This window comes from Augochlora pura, chromosome 4 (assembly GCF_028453695.1).
Source record: "Augochlora pura isolate Apur16 chromosome 4, APUR_v2.2.1, whole genome shotgun sequence".
Classification (NCBI taxonomy): Eukaryota; Metazoa; Arthropoda; class Insecta; order Hymenoptera; family Halictidae; genus Augochlora; species Augochlora pura.
In genome coordinates, this window is record NC_135775.1 from 4,036,280 (window position 1) to 4,055,855 (window position 19,576).

At 38.4% G+C, this 19,576-nt stretch overlaps 3 protein-coding genes across 9 annotated transcripts in view; 2 read left to right on the forward strand and 1 right to left on the reverse strand.

The window, feature by feature from the left end:
- LOC144468916 (kynurenine/alpha-aminoadipate aminotransferase, mitochondrial) overlaps positions 1 to 10,818 on the forward strand; it is a 49,767-nt gene extending 38,949 nt beyond the window's left edge. For 2 of the 7 annotated variants that reach the window (XR_013493890.1, XR_013493891.1), the window contains exons 9-10: positions 114 to 4,420; positions 6,331 to 6,485. Coding sequence is in view for 4 of the 7 variants with exons in the window: in XM_078178722.1 (XP_078034848.1) it covers positions 6,483 to 6,549; positions 6,664 to 6,829; positions 7,232 to 7,418; positions 7,604 to 7,720; positions 8,760 to 9,083; positions 9,196 to 9,322; positions 9,457 to 9,665; positions 9,746 to 9,811 (1,263 nt within the window). In the remaining 3 variants the exon portion in view is untranslated. Of the gene's footprint in view, positions 1 to 113; positions 4,421 to 6,330; positions 6,550 to 6,663; positions 6,830 to 7,231; positions 7,419 to 7,603; positions 7,721 to 8,759; positions 9,084 to 9,195; positions 9,323 to 9,456; positions 9,666 to 9,745 lie in introns of those variants that run through there. The other 5 variants (XM_078178722.1, XM_078178721.1, XM_078178723.1 and 2 more) reach the window with 5 other exon arrangements.
- Positions 10,570 to 11,471, reverse strand: LOC144468348 (uncharacterized). The gene is made up of 4 exons (XM_078177760.1): positions 11,452 to 11,471; positions 11,217 to 11,370; positions 11,065 to 11,150; positions 10,570 to 10,765 (listed from the first exon to the last, which is right to left on the reverse strand). Exons 1-4 carry the CDS (start codon positions 11,469 to 11,471, stop codon positions 10,570 to 10,572), a joined length of 456 nt encoding a protein of 151 aa, XP_078033886.1.
- Positions 11,472 to 11,959: 488 nt separating this feature from the next.
- Positions 11,960 to 19,576, forward strand: part of Atg16 (Autophagy-related 16) — a 213,756-nt gene continuing 206,139 nt past the window's right edge. The window contains exons 1-7 of the mRNA XM_078178784.1: positions 11,960 to 12,384; positions 12,523 to 12,781; positions 12,873 to 13,035; positions 13,145 to 13,233; positions 14,751 to 14,804; positions 15,659 to 15,797; positions 18,357 to 18,462. Coding sequence (XP_078034910.1) covers positions 12,255 to 12,384; positions 12,523 to 12,781; positions 12,873 to 13,035; positions 13,145 to 13,233; positions 14,751 to 14,804; positions 15,659 to 15,797; positions 18,357 to 18,462 — 940 coding nt within the window. The 5' untranslated portion in view covers positions 11,960 to 12,254. The remainder of the gene's footprint in view (positions 12,385 to 12,522; positions 12,782 to 12,872; positions 13,036 to 13,144; positions 13,234 to 14,750; positions 14,805 to 15,658; positions 15,798 to 18,356; positions 18,463 to 19,576) is intronic.

Sequence of the window (19,576 nt, forward strand, 5' to 3'; positions counted from 1 at the left end):
TGCAATCTAATGATGGCCGATACATAAAAGTACAATAAAACTCTATTAACTACATCTATAAAATGCCATAAATTGAAATGTATGATTATACATTATATACAATATGTTGACAGGTCTCAGACAGTGTCGACGAGCACCAGCAGCCAGAGTAGCATCGGTTCTCCGCCGTGTTCGCCAGCCATCGAGCTCAGACACAGACCGCCACCGGCGCCGTTATCGTCGAATCCACCCGCCTGGTCCCAGGAAACGTTATTTTAGTTACATTAAAAGGTGTCGGCGGGGATAAATATCGTGGTCGGGTCAGTAATCGCACAAAAAACGTCAACCCTTCCGAAGTGGAACACGAACGCCGGACAATCGAAAGCATGCCGCGTGGGTGGAATTCATAAATTTTCACGATGGTTCGTTAAACGTTGTATCCTACTCTAAACTGGGAGAAGAAAAGGATTGAGAGAGAGAAAGAGCGAGAGCGAGAGAGAGAGAGAGAGAGATTAACCCCTTGCACTATAATAACGACTCAGAGACTCGTTATAAAGATTCCACGCAAGATCTTCTAAATTAATAAATTATTAATTTCATATAAATCGAAATCAAATTGAATTTTTCTATTATCGAAGTCAAGGAACGGAAGTAAATAAAGGCAATATAAGAAATAAAAATTATCTGGTACTATTAAGGACAGTATTAAGAACAAATAAGTGCTAATCATGTTAAAATAAATTGAATCTGGTAAAAGGAGTCGTAGTGCAAGGGGTTAAGAGAGAAAGAGAGAGAGAGAGAGAGAGAGAGAGAGAGTGGAAGAGAGAGACGGAGATCACGCGCGGAAAACTAAAATAAGTTAAACTATTAGAAGAGAAGAACATTTCAAGTCGGTGTCGTTGATGTTATTATTCTAACGTGAAGAAATTAACCGAGGAGGGGAAGTAACGAATTAAGAAAAGGAGGAGAATAGAGAGAAAATGTAAAATATTGTTGACGAGGGAAGCAGTAGGGAGTTCCAGATCAAAACACGGGGAAACGGACTTGAAAAGACAGTCGTAATTAGGTGTAGAAAATAATAGCAGCATTTCTGGGGTGGCGAGGTTTTGCCGGCGATATGTCCAGTTCTCGCGGGAACGGCAGGTAATCGGACACGGATGCGAGATTCGTTCTTTAGGAGGAAGATGGCGTCGGACGTGGAATCATCAACGGAAATGCCAAAAAAGATGTTTGTATAGTAACTTCTAAGACGTAAAAGGAACAGAGCAGCTAAAATCTAACAGACTAAACATAATCGTTGAAACGAACTATTGTAAAAAGAGGAAAGAGAAAAATGTTAGCGTTCGATAGAGTTATACTGTAAATAAGAGACAGCAGAATCAACAGAGAGCTCGAATTCCTTTTTTTCGTACTGAAACCAAAGAAAACGGAGAAAGAGAGAGAGAGCGAGAGAGAGAGAAGTAGAAACAGGCGACGGACAGGTGTTACGTTCGCATCGCGTCGGAAGACAATGGAAGAAGGAGGTGGCAGAAAAAGGGGGAGAAAATCAAAAGTTCGTAAAAGACGTTTATGTAGCTGTGCGTGTGCAAACATGGGGGAAGAAGGAACACTTCGACTTCGTGTTATCCATGTTCGTCTTTTTTTTTGTACTCCGATGTATCCGTGTATGTATGTATGGTATGCGCAATTTAAAGTAAAAATTAGATTAATCCGGTCGGAAATTTTTGAGAGAGAGAGAGAGCGACAACTTTCTTGATAGGCTGCGGATATTTTGCATTTCTACCGACGATGAAATTTTTACACGGATTTCGAGCCTCTGTTTCGTCCGACGGGATTTGATGAAAAATTTATTCCGGTTTTTTGAATTTGCCCAAACATCCGCGGTCTATGCACGAAACACTGCGGTTAGTTAATTTTCGACGTTTAACATTCGTTTAGACGATCGTTCTTATTTTATCGGCAGTAGAAAATTGTTTGCAGGCTGCGGGCGTTCGCGCAAATTTACACTTTTATAGACCAACCTAAATACAATTGTTTCTCATTTTCCGAACGATTTATGAAATACGATGAAATTGTTTGCGAATAGTTTCGCGGACGTTCGCGTATTTTCAACGAGTTGTGTGAACAGCGTACTTTGTTAACTTACGTTAGAAATGCTTGAACAATCGCTGTCCATTTCGACACAATTTACTTATAGTTTTCCGACCGCAGTCTGATCATTCATCGCGACGAAAAACGATCATTTGTTTCGAAAATTTCGTTCTTCTATCCGTCTGAAATCTCCGAGGTTTCCGTCTTAGTTTCGTTAAATTCGTGATCGTCTCGCGCTTAGTTGATCGATTAATTAACGACGCTTCGATGACTGCCAATCGAAAAGCAGAAATCCTTCGAGCGTGTAACACGTGCTCACGGTGGAACGGTGAACCGCGTGGCGCTGTGTGTGTGTATGTAGGACGTGTGTATTACGGAGTGAGCACATGCTCGTGCATAGAAACCTAGAGATCGAAGCCAAATATTACCATAGAGTCGACAATTTTTTCCGTTGATCGGGTTGCGTTTACGATCTTCGCTTTCTACTCCAATCTATAAAACATTCTCCAAAACAGAACACGTTCGCATCTCCGCTCGATCGTTTACTTTTCCGGTTTCCTGCGACGAAGACACTGCTAGTCGAAAAAAAAAGACAATTCTTCAACCTCTTAAAGAACTTTTACTGTAACCCATTTTGACATGTTTTCAATCGAGGGGAAAGAAATTTTGTATTTTTTTTTTGTTATTTTTGTTTGTTCTACAACCTTAAACGATTGTTTCACCATGCAAGCCAATTTCGTTTGTTTCTTTGCTCCCCGATTGCGAATATTCTGTATCCTTTTTACAATTTTTCTATTTATAAGCGTTGGCACAATTTTGTTGCAATTTTATAACTTTAATGATCATTCTGTAACAAATATCGCAGTCTCTCGTTCATTCTATCGAAAAAGAAACTATCGTATGTATACTAACAGCTGTTTAACTCTCGCAACGATCGCAATCGTCTACGCTCACAAGCTTAATTTTTTAAGCTCTCTGCCACGAAATACCGTAACTTCGCGTGCGATTCGACGAACATTGTTACTTTGCCACCGACTAAATGCCGCGAAACGCGAACCCGATCACACGTTCAACAAAGAGAGTAACAAACGCGAGACAACTTCTGTCGGTGCCTTTCCGCCGGATCTTCTTCCATTACCGTATAGATAACCATCGCTGCAGCGGCGACGCGACTCGGTCGCGGTACGTCCGAATACTTAGCATAACGATAATCGTGATCAGAACCCTATGATCGTTCAGTGCCGAGGCGGAGCTGAGAAGCGCGTGAAAAAATAACGGCGGTGTCGTCTGCGTTGAAACCATGCGAACGCGCGCCGGAATAAATATATCGTTTAAGACGAAAGGGGAAATGCGAGAGAGGGACGAACGAACAATAAAAAAAAAAGAAGCAATAGAGAAACCGAGGTGTAAATTAGAGCGAGAAGTAGAGGGAAAAAATGACGGAAACGAAGAGACGAACGAGAACAATAAACGTGGGCATGATGGGGACACGATTTATGGTCGCGCGACCGACGGTCGCGATCGTGGACTGGAGTGTTCCATCGACTGTTTTCGCGACGATCGACGACAAGTCTTTCCCGACGAAGAAAACACTCTCACGGTTTATTCCTGCTATCAGTTACTTTCGCGGCGCCTTCCTTCTGACGGAGCTCTAACTTCCGGAAGTCAATCGTCGTCCACTTGCAAACTGGATCCTATTCATCGTTCGTTCTTTAGCCACGCTACGGTCTTCACATATTTAAATCGTCGACTTGTAAGAAACCCTTTCAGCGATCGAACGTTTCTGTTTTCGAATATCTTCGACTTTATTCCGGCAAAATAAACGTTTCGATCGCGGCTGTTTCAGAGAGGCATTTTCAAACGATTATGTTCGCAGCGACGACTCGCTCGCTGTGCAAGATGCTCGCTCCGAGATGAGATCACTGTTTGTTCCATATAAACAATGCAGAGTGGGGACGACGCGTTGTCGACGGCAACTAATTGTAGTGGGAAATTAAAGTTGCCAGGGAAGCTGCACAGTGTTGTTGTTCTTTTATTATGATTTCGGTTTTATATATTGCGAGTCTGCGAATCGGATCGCAGTCTCAGTTCCGATCCCGTGCAGCGAGCGACTAATCACTGCTTGTCTATCCTAAATGCAGTTTTAGTCGCGTTACTTCACTGAACAGTCTCAGTTGGTTAAAATTATAAATTACCGAACAGTTATCGGTTAAAATTCTGCCTTTTGTATTCAATTGTCAACTGTTACAATTCGTTGCGTTTCAAGGTGAACGCGGCGCCACGATCCTCCAGACCGTCTTCTCCGTTTCGTCGATTTGAATTTATGTACGTGAGAAATGAAGAGAAAACCGTAAGTTGAAGACCGTAGCAAAGCGAAAAAGTGTTTCGCGATTCAATGGAGTGTCTCAAGAATGATACACTTTCTGTATCGAAGGAAGATCCGCTGTTTCCTAGACGCATTTGTGGAAGATTCCTTCCGCTAAATAAAATTTGAACGATCTAATGCAAAATTGGTAACGTTTGATCAAGGTTTATGTTATGTCGTTTCGTGTTTTCGAGTTGCCAATGGAAAAGAAGAATCGAACTGAAAATGGTACGGTTATAGAAAGTATGTTATTTATTAATTTTCCTTTAATTATCGAGGCATTGGAGTTTGAAAAAATTGTGCAATAATGTTTTGGAATAAGCAGATTGTTCCTAGATACTTCGGTGTATAATTGTCGAGGCGCCAGCATGTAATTATAAAGATTAGGCTGCGGATGTTTACGTAAATTAATCGGTTTAACAGGTTTACGAAAAACGAAAGAACAATAATTCGAAAAACGAAAGAACAATAATTCGAAAAACGAAAGAACAATAATACGCAAAAAGAAAGAACAATAATTAAAAAATTCGTTGATGATTATCGTTTCCCTTATTTGTTAAAAATTTGTGAAACTTGATGCACTTACCGCGTAAAAGATCAAAAATGAATCAGCATTTTCAGATCATAGAGCTTATTAAAGGGCGATCAAGTATTTTTATTCGGTGAAACAGATACACAATCTGTCGATCACTATCGCTAGTAACTCAGTCAATAAACCCTAAAGATAAAAATTGATAATAACGTTGCCCTCTTAAGAAAAATGGTCCTTAACAGGTCGAGTGCTCGTTGTAGCACTATTAAAACATTTAGAATGCAAACGAGCTACAACGCCATCCGCTAAACACGACCTTCAGCTCTCTCGGTTACAATTTTATTAATCGAATCGCCTCGTGGAATATTTTTGACTCGACGCTGGCCAGTTAACGCGCCGACAGACGTGTGCGAATCTCTCTCAATATTTCTCGCGTCGTGTCATCTTCCCCGCTTAACGGAAGCACGCGGTAACGATCGCGCAACCATCCGCAGCCTAACCAGCAATGAAAGTAATTCTTTCTTCTTTGCATCCGTGCCCCGCTGAGATCCGCTTCAATCACCGTCGCGGAGCGTTTTTCGCAAGAACGACGATACCCGACTTCAACACACACACACTGTTTATAACAAACCAAAAGAAAATGAAAGAAAAGAAGAGAAAACAAACTCCCTACGATCTCCGAACCGAACAATTGTTTCTCGACGAACGAATAGTAGAACACTCGTTTCCTTCGCCGTATCTCTATTTTTTCAGATACCGAAATAAAAAGATGTACGTGTTGAGCATAAAATGTTGAAACAATATCCTACGGTGATTATTTATTTCGCGCATCTACCAGCAAGAGACTCCCTTTTTGTATGCGTCTGTGTCTGTGCGTGGTCGCTGTCAAACATTGATTATGGTTACACGATATAGATATAGATTAGACGACGATTCAATCAAAGATAGATTCAAGTCAACGATAGTTTAAAATCAACGATAGTTTAAAATCGACGATAGTTTAAAATCGACGATAGCCTTATCTTATTTGTTTGCTGGCAACTTGTCTAGTCATTTCATAGAGGCACGATCATTTATGGTGACACGTGAAATTTACTCGTTTATGGATTGCACGGTACTAGATCGGGAAAGAAATGTACCGTGTCACGGAAGCGTGACAAATCAAACGCAGCCGAGACGGGATTCTGACGTGTACGTCGAAAATTGCCTATCGGTTATACCAGTAGTCGATAACCCGGGCGCGATGATAAGACGACCATGGGTTGTTTAGATATTAATTGGCATCGGCACACTTAGCCGAGTCAGTCTTCGAGCGGTTTTCTTTGCAGTGCGATGACGATTAGGGTTTATCGGTTTATTCCAGTGATAATACGAGCAGACTGTATGGCAGTACGCGTTGAATTGCCGTATTCGTCGTGAGGAACGCTTGAAACTGAGACCGGATAGTCGACTTTCAAATAAATAATAAAATAGAAGATAAATCGTGATCGACGAGACATTTCGCTGAAATTAATCATGGATTGCAATCGATTCATCTCGAAGATCTCGAGCAGACGACAGCCTAGCATTCTTCGCGTGTGGGGTAGGAACGATCTGCTTCGAAGCTGAATCGATGCAGCGCGAAGAGTTTTTAAGATTTCTGAATTATTTTCATTCAGAAAAATCGAATTTTCGTTGATTTTGTATGCATTTCCAGCGCAAAAATTTATCGCCACTCCGGGCGGGATTAGTTTGGCGAACGGGATGCCGAACACCGAAACGTTCCCTTTCGAAGAAATCTCTGTTAAGTACAAAGATGGCAGCCAAGTGAAGCTGGAGGGAAAGGAATTAGGGTGGGCCCTACAGTATGGCCCATCTCAGGGGTAATTCTTTCATTTTATCATTATTATTATTAACCTTTTAAATTCCACTGACGACGATCATTATCTGTACCTTAATAATAATTATAATTAGACTGCGAATTTTATGTATTTATAGCAAAAGTCGCTAAAATATAAAATTGTGACGACGTAGAATTTTAATAATTTCGTTGCACTATTTTTGACTTGTCAAAATTATTAAAAGAAACTGTTTTTATTCAATTTACATTCCTACATAATTTATATTCTTATACAATTTTTATTTTACATAAATACCGGTAGTCTAATAATAATAGTAATAATATTATTTTCATTTATATCGAAATAAAGCAAAGCAAAGGAAAAAATGAAGGTAAATAAATTCGCGATCATTTTCAATTGGTTAAAATGATTCATATCTTCAAGATACCCGCCACTGCTAGAGAAAATGAAAGAGTTTCAAAACTATTGGTCCAAGCCGAGTTATGACAATTGGGACATAATAATCACAAACGGCTCGATGGATGCGTGCAACAAGGTTTTCGAAATGACGCTGGAACTCGGGGACCCCATGATGCTTCAAGCACCTGCCTATAATGGAACTTTGAATTCGGTGAATATTATAAATATTTGTAGAATCGACTATTATAAATATTATAAATATCTATAGAATCGACTATTATAAATATTTATAGAATCGAATATTTTATTGAATACTTCAGTTTTACGTGTACTAAAATGTCTGATGCATTGTCTGTTTTATCGAAATGATTTCATTAGCGCAATTATCATTTTCAGCTCATACCAATGTTACCAGAATTCCTTGAAATCAAGCAAGACAAGCACGGAATAATTCCTGATGAAATTTCGAAGATCTGCGAGCAGAGATTGCGAGATGGCAAAAAGATGCCAAAGGTATTTGAAATTGATTTACTAATTTAAGAGTAACTTTACACAAGATTTGTCTCCATCAAATCTAAGAAAAAAATTTTTTTACAATTATAAATTCACAATACCCCAAATCCACCGCACGTGGAATGAATGCTTCACATAAAACAACAAGGAACAAATGACACGTGCAGGAACAACAACTTAAGACATCTGCAAAGTTTGCAACGATTTCGTTTATCTCTGTTCCGTTATTATGGCGTTACGTTACGCGCAACATCGTGTGGAATCGCAACATTTTGCAACCTCGCTCTGTATAAACTCGTCTGTTTTTATCTGACGTAACAACAAGTGGTCGTAAATCAATATCATGTGCTCTAATGGACTTCAGTAGGGCTAATATCATTCACGACACGATTTACGTAGAAGTACGCACGTCAGACTGAATTAATCACGGCTTTTATAGCCCTGTTATCGCGAACGGTTAAAACGTCCCGATGCAAACATGGTTTATGCATAACCCACCGATTCGCAACGGCTTTACGCGTGTCCAAGCGGCGTGCGGTCGTTACCGATTTAGCAGCAATGCCACCCCGGAAGAGGGGTAACGCTGATAACCGTTGCAAATGAGGTCGGCATTTTTGTGTAAGCAGAAAATTGAAAAATCACGCGATACGACGAGTTAACGCAACGATCTTTATGCAACATTGTCTGCAAAACTCTGGAAAATCTCCAATCAATGTTCTTAATTGATTGATCGGTTGATCGATCGATAAAAGATCGGAACTGATGGCAATAATCCTCGCACGCCTCTTAAACCAGATTCACAGAAGATATGAGAGCTCTATTTTTAGTAGAAATGAAGGAAAAAATATTTTTATAACTACTATTATAGTATACCTCGTACTACCATATAGAAATAATTTTCATTAATCATTGCAGTTACTAGCAAAATTATGTCTATGTGACTTAGTCTCTGCATTATAAAATCACTATTCTAGTAATTGATATTAGTAATTAGTAATTGAATTATACAATTTTTATACTAAAATATTGTTTGCTTCAGATACTGTACGTTAATCCGACGGGATCCAATCCCACAGGTATAGTCATGCCACTGTCCCGTAAAAAGGAAGTGTACGCGCTGGCTCAGAAATACGACTTCCTCATCATCGAGGACGATCCCTATGAATTCCTTCACTTCCTGGACAAACAGCCCACGACGTTCTTGCAACTGGACACGGAGGGACGCGTGCTACGTTTGGACTCCTTCAGCAAGATCCTCAGCTCCGGTCTGCGACTGGGCGTTGTCACAGCTCATAAAACATTCATCGAACGACTGATCCTGCACATGGATGTTACGGGCATCCATGCCGCCTCTTTGTCCCAGGTACTTTGAAATCTATCCAATAATTGTTCGGCAGTGGAAGCAGTCTTTTTATCGATTTTGCATCTTCGTTTTATTACTGTATGGATAATACAGCGGGCTTTATCGATCGCAGATGCTGTTGTACAAATTGTTGAGCGCGTGGGACAATCAGAAGCTGCAGAAGCACTTTAACGGCATTCAGAAATTCTATCGCGAAAGAAGGGACACCATGCTGGCTTGCCTCGACATGCATCTTACGGGTAATTTTCATTGAGTTTCCTTTTAGCAGCGCGAATAAAATAATAAGAAAATAAATAATATACCAAATTGTGCTAATTTCCATTTAAGCAAATTTCATCGAAGGAAATAATGCAGATAATAAATGATTTTGCAGGTTTGGCGGAGTGGAATGTGCCCGACGGTGGAATGTTCGTTTGGATAAAATTGCCTGGCATTAAAGACGTATCTCAGTTGGCTAAGGAGAAGTCACTTTCTAAGGGGATATTCATCATTCCCGGCCATGCCTTCAATTGCGATTCCTCGAAGCCTGATCAACATATTAGATTATCTTACAGCTACGCGACTCCGGCAGAAATCGAGAAGGTCTCTCAGCTTGTTTCTTTGATTCTTTATCATCTATCATTCATTGCAACATTCTTCCTTATATTTTATTTTGTTTTCAGGCGATACCCATTTTAGCACAATTAATACGCGAGGAGATGAAAATGAAAAACGGTGTATCGAAGTGACCAACAAAGTCCAAGCTTGTATAGTTTGAAAATTTTTAGTTAATGAAATTGTAATAAAGACATTCTTTGCAATTAATGACGCAATCTTTAACATTATAATGGAATTTGGACAAATTGGAGAAATTTAAGTGATATGTTTTTTGTATTTTAATTATATGCTATAAATATTGAATATTTAAAGCAAATAGTTCGTGCCGTTTTTTCTATAAAAAACAATGTAAATTCCGGCATGAATTTTTTAGTTTCAAAGGTTCGTACAGCGCCAACGCACGCAGCGGCAAAACGCTCAAACTGTTAGTCAAAATCGATTGTTGGTAACATGGCTACCTTGATTGCAATCCTGTTAATCATAGTTCCCGAGTTCTCCGTTCTAAAACGTAGAGAGTGCCACAGTGACATTAACTGAAACTAGTGATAAGCAGTGTTTCCAGTTACCGACGTCATAGGGGAACTCCTCGCGTCCGCGCGCTATCTGAAGTCGCTCCATAGACCTCCCATTCAAACTGAAAGGCGATCACCGAAATGGCGGGAATGCGCAATGTAACAAAAAGTTGATTTACGCGTCGGCACGTGATTACGTCGCGCGTCTCAGCGCAAGCGCATTGGATTTGGGAAGTCGACAATCCCCTCCATCACAATTACGGCGCTTCACTTCAAGTGCGGATACGAGGGATGCCCCCTACGGTGCTGATAAATGGAAACGCTGTTGATAAGTCTCACATTTTGTTTGCTCACGTGTTAATTAATAGTCGATAATATCAACGCAAGTATGACAATCCTTCAAAGACTTCTTCCAACTCTTCCTGTATCCCAAAAGCGGCTAACACGAGAATCGACGTATTTCGTCCCCAAGAACGGCGAACTGCGTGGGTCGCAATTGCCGCGTACTTAGCCTCTCCTTGAAGGTACTTCAAATGCTTGTGACCGTATCCCTCTAAGATTATTATTTTTTTTCTGTTATTATAGAATAGATTAAATATATTACATGCGTTTCGATGTTTCTATTATACGTCGTTTAATGTTAACCCTCGTATCGCGGGACTAGAGGTCGCTTCGAACCGAAATTGCAACGGTTCATTCAAATTCGAACTTTCTAGCAAACTGGTAATACCGGATGTGGCAGAAGGATCAACATTGGTCTCAAAAAGGTGACAATTTCAAAATATATTAAAGAGAATTGATACTTAAAAATACGTTCGGTACGCGAGGGTTAATGAACAGACACTTTTACGAAATTATGAACTTATTCTTACCCATTTTGTAACCATCTTTCAAGATATTGTTGTTTTTGGTTATCGTCATCCAAAATCGCATAAAGTTCTATCAGAGATCGTGTTATCTAAAACGATGAATTGAGGATTGCAGGAATTTAGATTAAATAACAATTGTCGCGTGTGATTCTTACTAATGCAGTTTCTGTTCTCCGAACCATTTGTAGGTCAGTATTGATAATCGAGTAGAACACATAATCCGTTGGTGCAACGGAAGATCTGCCATACTTATTGTGCTTTCCGGAATTTTTGATGAACCGATATTTTTTTGATTTTTTAATTTTTTTTCTATAATAGCATTATTACGATGAATTTTCATTGCAAGCGATTCAAATCTTTTATCATTATTAGTACAGTATTCGTACGTACCTGTTTTTATATTTTTTCATCTTTTTATTTCAATATTTCTCTGTAGGTCAAACTCTTTGAACTCCAAAGATGTAAATAAACAATAATTTCTTCTTGCATCTCAACGTTAGATCTCCTCGTTAGCTAAATTAATGTAAAATACATTTTAACGCGGCTAACTTAATTTCTCGCAATCTCTTTCGATTTTAATAACAGGAAGAGCGGTTAATTCAAAGATGTATATGTACCGTACCTAGATTAAGTCGACCGTGGAATAAGGAAGGGAACTGTTTCATCGTCTGCTGCACATTTTATATTAATCTTCGCGGGGATATTTCATTTTTTTATTGTCGCATAGATTACTTTCGCTTCGTGACGTTTACGATGTAATATGCGCCACTAATGAAATCTGAGAAAAACATTTTATCTTCCGTTATCGACCTAATTGAAATTATCTCCGGAATGTAGATAGCACGGAACTCGCAAACAGAGTATATCGATGTTTCGGAGAACCGGCAATTTCAGGGTAACAGTATAGTGTTTGGTACGCTTAGGTTAGGGTAACTATTTTCATAATTAAAAATATTCGTGCAAGATCTAAATGTCATGTGATTGATACGGCATTTTTCGATGTTGATAGTGATTTATGTTCGAATGCGACTTGGCTGAAAATAAATAGATCCTTTTGTGGGAAAGCGGTGCATGTTCAGGAACGAGGATTGTCAGAATATCCACCAACTGTTCTGTCAAATGACTTTTATGCAACTTTGATAAGAAAAAACAAGTTTAAGGAAAGTCGACGAGAATTATTTAGTATTGCGAAAATGGCTGCTAACGAACCAGGTCTGTCATCGTATTCCAGGGAGGAAAGTAATTGGAGAAAAGACTTGATATTACAACTTCAAGAGAGAAATAGAAGACAAACATATTGTTTTGCTGATCTCATTAGTTTACGTAAGATTTCATAATTTATATAATTCGATATGTTTATTTCTATAAATAGAATGCGTTTAATCATGCACGTACAATAATATTAAAGTGTGGCTAAGGGGTGCCGATTTAAGTAACTTGTTGTGCTTCTTCAAATTGCAGACAACAGACTGTTTGAAAGTACAAACACGCTGCGTGGGGAGAACATTCAATTAACAATAGCAAATGAAACGCTGCGCCGTAATACGTCTGGTGGAATCCCTATGTCCGGTGCGACTGCAGACCTCGAAGCCCGTCTTTTGAAACAGGCTGAAGAATTAGCGACTCTGCATAAAAGGAAAGGGGAGCACACGCAGCAAATAGTAGATCTAAATAATAAGCTACAAGAAATGACGAAGGAACTTCAAATAAAGGAAACTTGGTACAGATTTTTCTATGTTCTTGTAAATACTGAAGCAACGAAAAATGTTTCTGCTACACTGTAAAAACTATTCTATGATTGAAATTTACAGCCTTGCTGAAACTATAGAGATCAACAAAAATTTACACGCAGAAATATTGAAATGCCATACTAAAGAGAAAGAGCTCGAAATTATTAATCAAATGCTGAAAGATGAACATCAGGCCTTGCAACTAGCTTTTGCATCTTTAGAAGAAAAACTTAGAAAAGCACAGGTACTTATAACAAGAAGTTATTTTATTATTATCCCTGTAAGATTTTAAATTATTTAAAATTGTTTATATCGAGATTCGCTCTAATAAATCAAATTATAAACATTTCCAGGAAGAAAATCGTCTATTAATAGAACGCTTAATTAAGTACAAAACTCGGGATGCAGAAAAAGTGAATGAAGAGAATGACAACTTCCTAAAGTGAGTAGTTATATATTTTTTTTACTTTATTAGCTTCTTACTAACATATCCTCGCTCTCACAATTAATATTTTATGTGCCCTAATTTCTATGTAATGGTGGTGAATACTGCATTGATGTTTTTCTTTACGCATGCTCATTTTCTCTTATCTTATAATATTGTTTAGGTGTTATTTATTGGGATAGAAACTAGATAGAATGTATGTTTTCACACTTGGTATATTCAAATTATTATCCATTTGTCCCTTTAACAATTTGCATTAACTTTTCCATAAAGGAGCAAAGGGGATTATGAATATATGTAAATAACTTTCTTATATTTTTCGGAGATTATAAATACTTTATGCCATAAATGTAATATAGTTGTTAGTAATAAATCAGATTCGTGAAGTTTTCAGGGTTCAAGTGAGTCAATAAAAACATTACAGATTTGTCTCAATAATTAATTACTTATCGCCGCTTTTATATGTATGCTCATTACCGAGGCTGATAAGCGGTTGATAAAGAAAATATTTATGTAGATGCGTCACGTTTCTAAACTGACTAATTACAAAAGTTAAAGTCACGGTTTCACGAAAGATTTACATTTATTTTTCTATAGGAAAATTGTATGAAATTATTTTTAAATAGACATTAGTTTGTATAAAAGAACAAAAAATGATTTGGTAGTTAATTTTAATTAAAAGAAAAGAACACGTGTTAGTTCTGAGTGATTTATTACTTTTGTATATATGTTGCATGCACTGAAATCCAGGTATTAAAGAAATGATATGATTTGTACCAGTTAAAGAATCTTATCATTTGTTTGAATTAATCTCGTTTCTTATCGTATTGGCATAAAATCAAATAATTTATATGTATCTTTTTTATGGTAACAAAGAAATATAGAAAACAAAAAATAAACGAACTTAATAAAATAAAGAAAAATCCTTTCTGACAAAACATAAACATATTATATTTTTATCTGAGATTCTTTTACCAGTGTTATCACTTTTTTCTCTTAACAAAAGTAAGATTTCATAACATTTCCTTGTTACTAATCCGATTTACTGATACATTAATGAAAAGTAATATATTTATCGTTTAATTTACATTAACTTGTATATCGAAACTGATAATATTTTGGCAATAGATTTAAGGGTATCCTTAAAATTTTGTGTGCACATTTTATAGAGTGTTTCCTTGAGTTTAATTGCGTCACACAGCCGTAATAAATATTCACATTCGAGACATTAAAAGAAAATTCACGATCTCATGATTCACTCTCATTAGCCGTTCATTTCTACATAAAACTAAACTTCTAAATATTCGATGCTTGGTAGAAGCGTTTAGTTGCCACACACATCGACGATAATTACTCGGACAATATTACTCCCAAAACATTCGATGATACCGTTCGTGAAAAACATTAAGGTTTCCACGGAGATAAAAAGAGAAAGTGGAAACGCGAGATTCCGTTGCCGTAGAGATTTTTTTTCCTGCACCAGCACATCACACTGCTTGACATTTTCGTTTCAGCGAGAGTTTTTCCAGTCCGACAGCCTTTTTGATGCATACCTTGTCAAAGTTTGGGTAAGTCTTAACAAAAACAAAAAAGAGGTGATAAAGCAAGCTACGCTTCACGCATCATTTTGCAGCTTCGAGCGGTTTGCTAAAGCGAACATGGCTGTGTACTTACACGTATCATTCGTTTACGTTCGTTGTACAGCTACCATGACACGTATCGTTAGGAATAACGATCGAATTAATGTTGTAATCTTCAAACTGCAAAATGCTTAAATGGCAGTCGCGCTTACCATTAAACGCGCGCAGTGTGTTCAGGCAAAGGTTCGAGCTCTTCAGTGCGAGCAGTATTCATTAACTTGAGCTGGTAATAATTTGAAGACAGAGATTAATTAGCAAATAATTTTCCAAAGAAGTAACTATGACTTTTCTATATTAAGAAACCATAACAAATTTAGTCTAGATAAAATATATACAATTGAATACGCAAAGCTGGGTCTCTCAGAAAGTACTGTAGCCTCCGAAGACACTCGATCATCATTATCCATTCACTTTGATGATTACTAACGATCACCGAAAGTTCCGAGCTGTTCCACTTAATACGCTGTCCACACATTCAGACATTAACTATATCAAAGTTATAACGATCGTGAAGCAGTCGGATAAATACGGCTAATAACAACGCAGTGCCTTCGTCATATCAAATAAAACAATTATTGAGTATAACAGCAGCTAAGAAGGCGGTCCGACTAATTCAATTGTTTTCAATTGCATGAAGCATAACAATCGGATGATTCGTTTCACAGACGCACACGGTGTTTTCGACGTTGTACATTGGGTATTTATAAAGCGGACGTGTCGCGTAGACGTCGTCCACGATTGTAACCGGAGACTAATTGCCTGTGTGTCTGTTCGTTTTTCAGAAAGAGGCAGGCGAAGGTGCAAAAGGAGTTGGAGGAAGCAGCTCGCGATACACGAACCGTTAGTCCTGATCGATCGAGTTTAAAAGAAGGAATCGCTGGTCTTCCTACCGCTGTACCAACAAAAGTGTCCGCTACGTTTGTACGTTGACAAACTTTTAATTTATGACATATTTTATACATATACTATTTATACATATAGACGTATACCAAACCATGCATATACGTTGCCGCGACCGTATCGCGCGATGGTTCTGGTTAAAAACGGTCCATCGGATTTGTTGTAACACGGAGCTGCATGTTTTGTAAGAACGTTATCGTGCGCGGTGCGTGACGATTGATTGATCTTGTATCGTGGAATCGATCGATCGATTCGAGTCTCTTTTCCTCTCTCTCTCTCTCTTTTTCTTTCTTTCTTTCTCTCTCTCTATTTTCGTTCTAATTAGTATATATTTCGTTCTAATTAATTTATAGGAAATAATCTCGGTGAAAGTAAAATCGCGTGGAAAACTACGATAGCTGTACGATATATCTAATTTACGTAAGAGTTGACATTTTCATACGCAATTATTTTTCTATGTACGTGGAGTACGATTTAGAGGAAAATTGTTGTTCCTACGGACTGCAGTCAATTAAGCTTTGTTTCCAGAGTACGGAGAGAAAATTGTTTGCTTAAGTTCGGATCATGCGGTGCATGGAAACACGTTATATATATATATATCTCTATCGTTATTTATTGAATCGTTGATTAGTGTGTCGTTACGCTGATTCGGAACGCACTTGCGACATTTCTGATTAAAACAGATTAGATTGACTGACTATAGATATTTTACGAGATCATAGATTAACGAAAGTATACGTTTAAAAACGAAGTTATATCGCGCGAGTACTATGAAATTGTATATATATATAATCTATAGAGAAGTATATACGATCTTGTTGATACGTTTTTTGGACGATATATCAGTATTTTTCATGGACATCAATGTAGCTTGTTAGTAAAGATTGTACTTGTTGTATTAAAGCATTTCCATCCAGGACACGTGTCTTTTTTGGTTTTAATGTTAATGTTCACGTATTTATAATGTTAGGCTGTTGTCCCGCGGGATCACGTTAGCACAGAGTTCTCTTCTCGTAGCATGGTACATCACTCTCGAGTATTGGCGTTGCTCGTCATTGTACTGAAAAACTGCCGTTTTAGTATCGCATCAAATCAGCTCTCTAACAGGCTACGATTAAGAGATCATTTGTTACTTGTAACATTTAATATACTATTTAAGTGCCACTTTAACTTAAGTATGCTTGTTTGGTGTTTACGATTATATCGATGTATTAATACCTATTTAAACATATACATATACATATACGTATATATAGATATAGATATATGAAGTTTAGTCGAATTTATTTTGAGTTCCCGAGTCGCTCGAACTTCGTGGAGGAACTGTTATAAGCATTTTAAATACATTTTTTCCAGAAATATTGTATATTCTCTTTCGCCGTATATTTCTTGAGCATAGTCGATAGCATGCATGTCTCCTTAGATTGTATCTTCTATTAGAGCCCGTAAAGGGGTGTTGGCGGTATTTTGCCAAGTCGCTGCCGCAATCCGAAAATCGAACCGTTCACGCGAGAGACGATATCGCAAAGGTGGAAGTCGAGTTTGTTCATACGGGGCTTCGTTGCCGGAACGCTTCGATCTATTGCTCGATCATTAATTTCTCATACGTCGCACGATTATCTAATTGTTGTTAAAAATCACCGCGACGAGTCGGGATACGCGTATCGGCGCGCGGCCCGCTTTTTAACTCGAATTCGAGCGAGACCGTTCGTTATTGGAAAAAAAACACACAAGCACGCATACGCACGAGTCACCGGGACGGTTCACAGCACCGGGTGCCCCCGCAAAGTTCCGCCGTGGATTTGCTCGAAAATAAAGCCTCTTATGACAAAAAAAAATTCATTCTAAATTTCCAGCGTATTTTTTTCACGTAGACGCCGCCACGGTTCTCGTTGTATCGCCGACTCGACGGTCGGTTGTGCAAGCTTTTAAATCCTTTGGCCGCGTAAAATATTTAGTTCGACCAAATACACGGACGATCCGTCGGTGCGCACACGTCCACAGGCACACACGCGCATACGGAGTATCGGTAGTTAATGTTTTGCAAAAGGGGGGAAAATATTTGCATCATTAAAGTATTCTACGTAGTGTACATTACCCGTCGGCGTCGATATATGCTTCACGTAGGAGAACTCTAGGCGGTATAAATTTATCCGCAACATTTAAAACCGTCCGCGTTTTCTGTTAACGATCATAACCGGGCACACGCGTGTGTACAGCATTTCCCGTTGCCGGGCGCTGTTTGTTGGCCCTCCGTTTAGCTCGTAAAGTCCTCGCAGGATTTTTCATCGCGTTCTTGAATCTCTGACGTGTCCGGGCGCGAAACGTTCGTCGGCAGATACGCGAGCCGGTCAACCGCGCGATGACAATGGAAAACGAAAGTTTCGATCTCAGGGATGGTGTGCTTGTGTCGCGACGGAGGCGTGACTCGCTCGAATTCTTAATTCCCGGCCGCGAACGGAGGCTTCTCAGGGGGGGAGAATATTAATTCGATACGCTTGATAACATTAACCGTTGCTTCCTGCATGCACGAGTTTCTTTTCAAAGTTTTATACGTCAAGCGTTTAATAACCCTTGCAGAACGCACACGACGGGGAGGTTTACGCCGTAAAGTGGTCTCCCGTCGACAGGATCCTCGCCACCGGCGGCGCCGACAGGAAGGTGAAGCTCTGGACCATCACGAAAGGTGATCAATTAATTAGAGATATTCTTATCGTCGGAACACTGACCCAGAATCGCGGACGGAACAGTCCGCGCCGATGCGAGCCGCCTCGCGTAAACACGCGATTAATCAACGAGATCTCGAACGAGCCCTATTATGCCGGAGTCGCACTCTAGCCGGGATACCCTCGAGTTTGTAATCTATTTAGCGGCGTCGTTATTATTCATATTCGTAACCAGCTGCAATGGAATCGGTCAATTATCAGGCGCGTCTCTATGACACGTCGCCGATACCTTATGGACGAAAATCGTCTTGATCACGAGATTATTAAACGTTAAAAGTATTCGGGGTTGTTTTAGGAGTATAAGAATGTTTAAGAATATTCGGATATTTTTATTGTAACGGATGATTGAATTAGAAAATTTATTCATATATTTTCTGTGGAAATATATTCGTAATTTCGACGATTTTTAACGAAATTGAGAATTGAAATTTTTAAGAAATTGATATTGGTTATTCTGATTGGTTTATTGGATTAATTCATTCGATTTTTCTGTTAGTATGATAGGTTTAGCGTTGTATTATGTGAAATCTATTTAAATTTAAAATTTAAAATAACAAACAAGTTATTTTATTGGTATATTTGGAGGAAATACGAGATGGGAGGTTTTCTTGTTAAATAGAGAGAATTCAAATGTTTTACGATATTTAATTGCTAGAATTGATTTATTTTAGTCATATTTTCCAATCAAAATCAGCGGATCCTTTATTCTGTAAAACTGAAATTTTCCGAGTTTATTGCAATTTCGTTAAAAATATCTTTGCTCTTTTAACTCTTTCAAAGTCAATCGATAAAGTCTTTTGCGCCCGAGCGAAAAATACGAAACCCGTTTGATGTAGTTTAGCAAAGCTTCGGGGAGAAATTATAAAAATGTGAAACCTAATAATTAGAAAATTCAAAAAGGCAGAAACGTTAAGGAATAAAATTATTTATGAAAAATTATAAGAAAGTAGCATTTTCTCGAAATCAGTAGAAAACTTGTATATATTTAATATCTCTGATAGATTCCACTATTTTTTCTTCCACCTACGCATTTTTCTAAGAAATGCTTAAACTCCGCAGTACAATAATAATATA

Excerpts from the sequence above, each read along its gene's own strand:
- LOC144468348 (XM_078177760.1), bottom strand. The coding sequence starts at position 11,471 with ATGAAAAAATATAAAAACAG. Across the intron at positions 11,151-11,216 it reads GGAGAACAGAAACTGCATTA|ATAACACGATCTCTGATAGA; the intron begins GTAAGAATCACA and ends TCATCGTTTTAG. Across the intron at positions 10,766-11,064 it reads GAAAGATGGTTACAAAATGG|AAAAAAAATAATAATCTTAG; the intron begins GTAAGAATAAGT and ends CTATAATAACAG.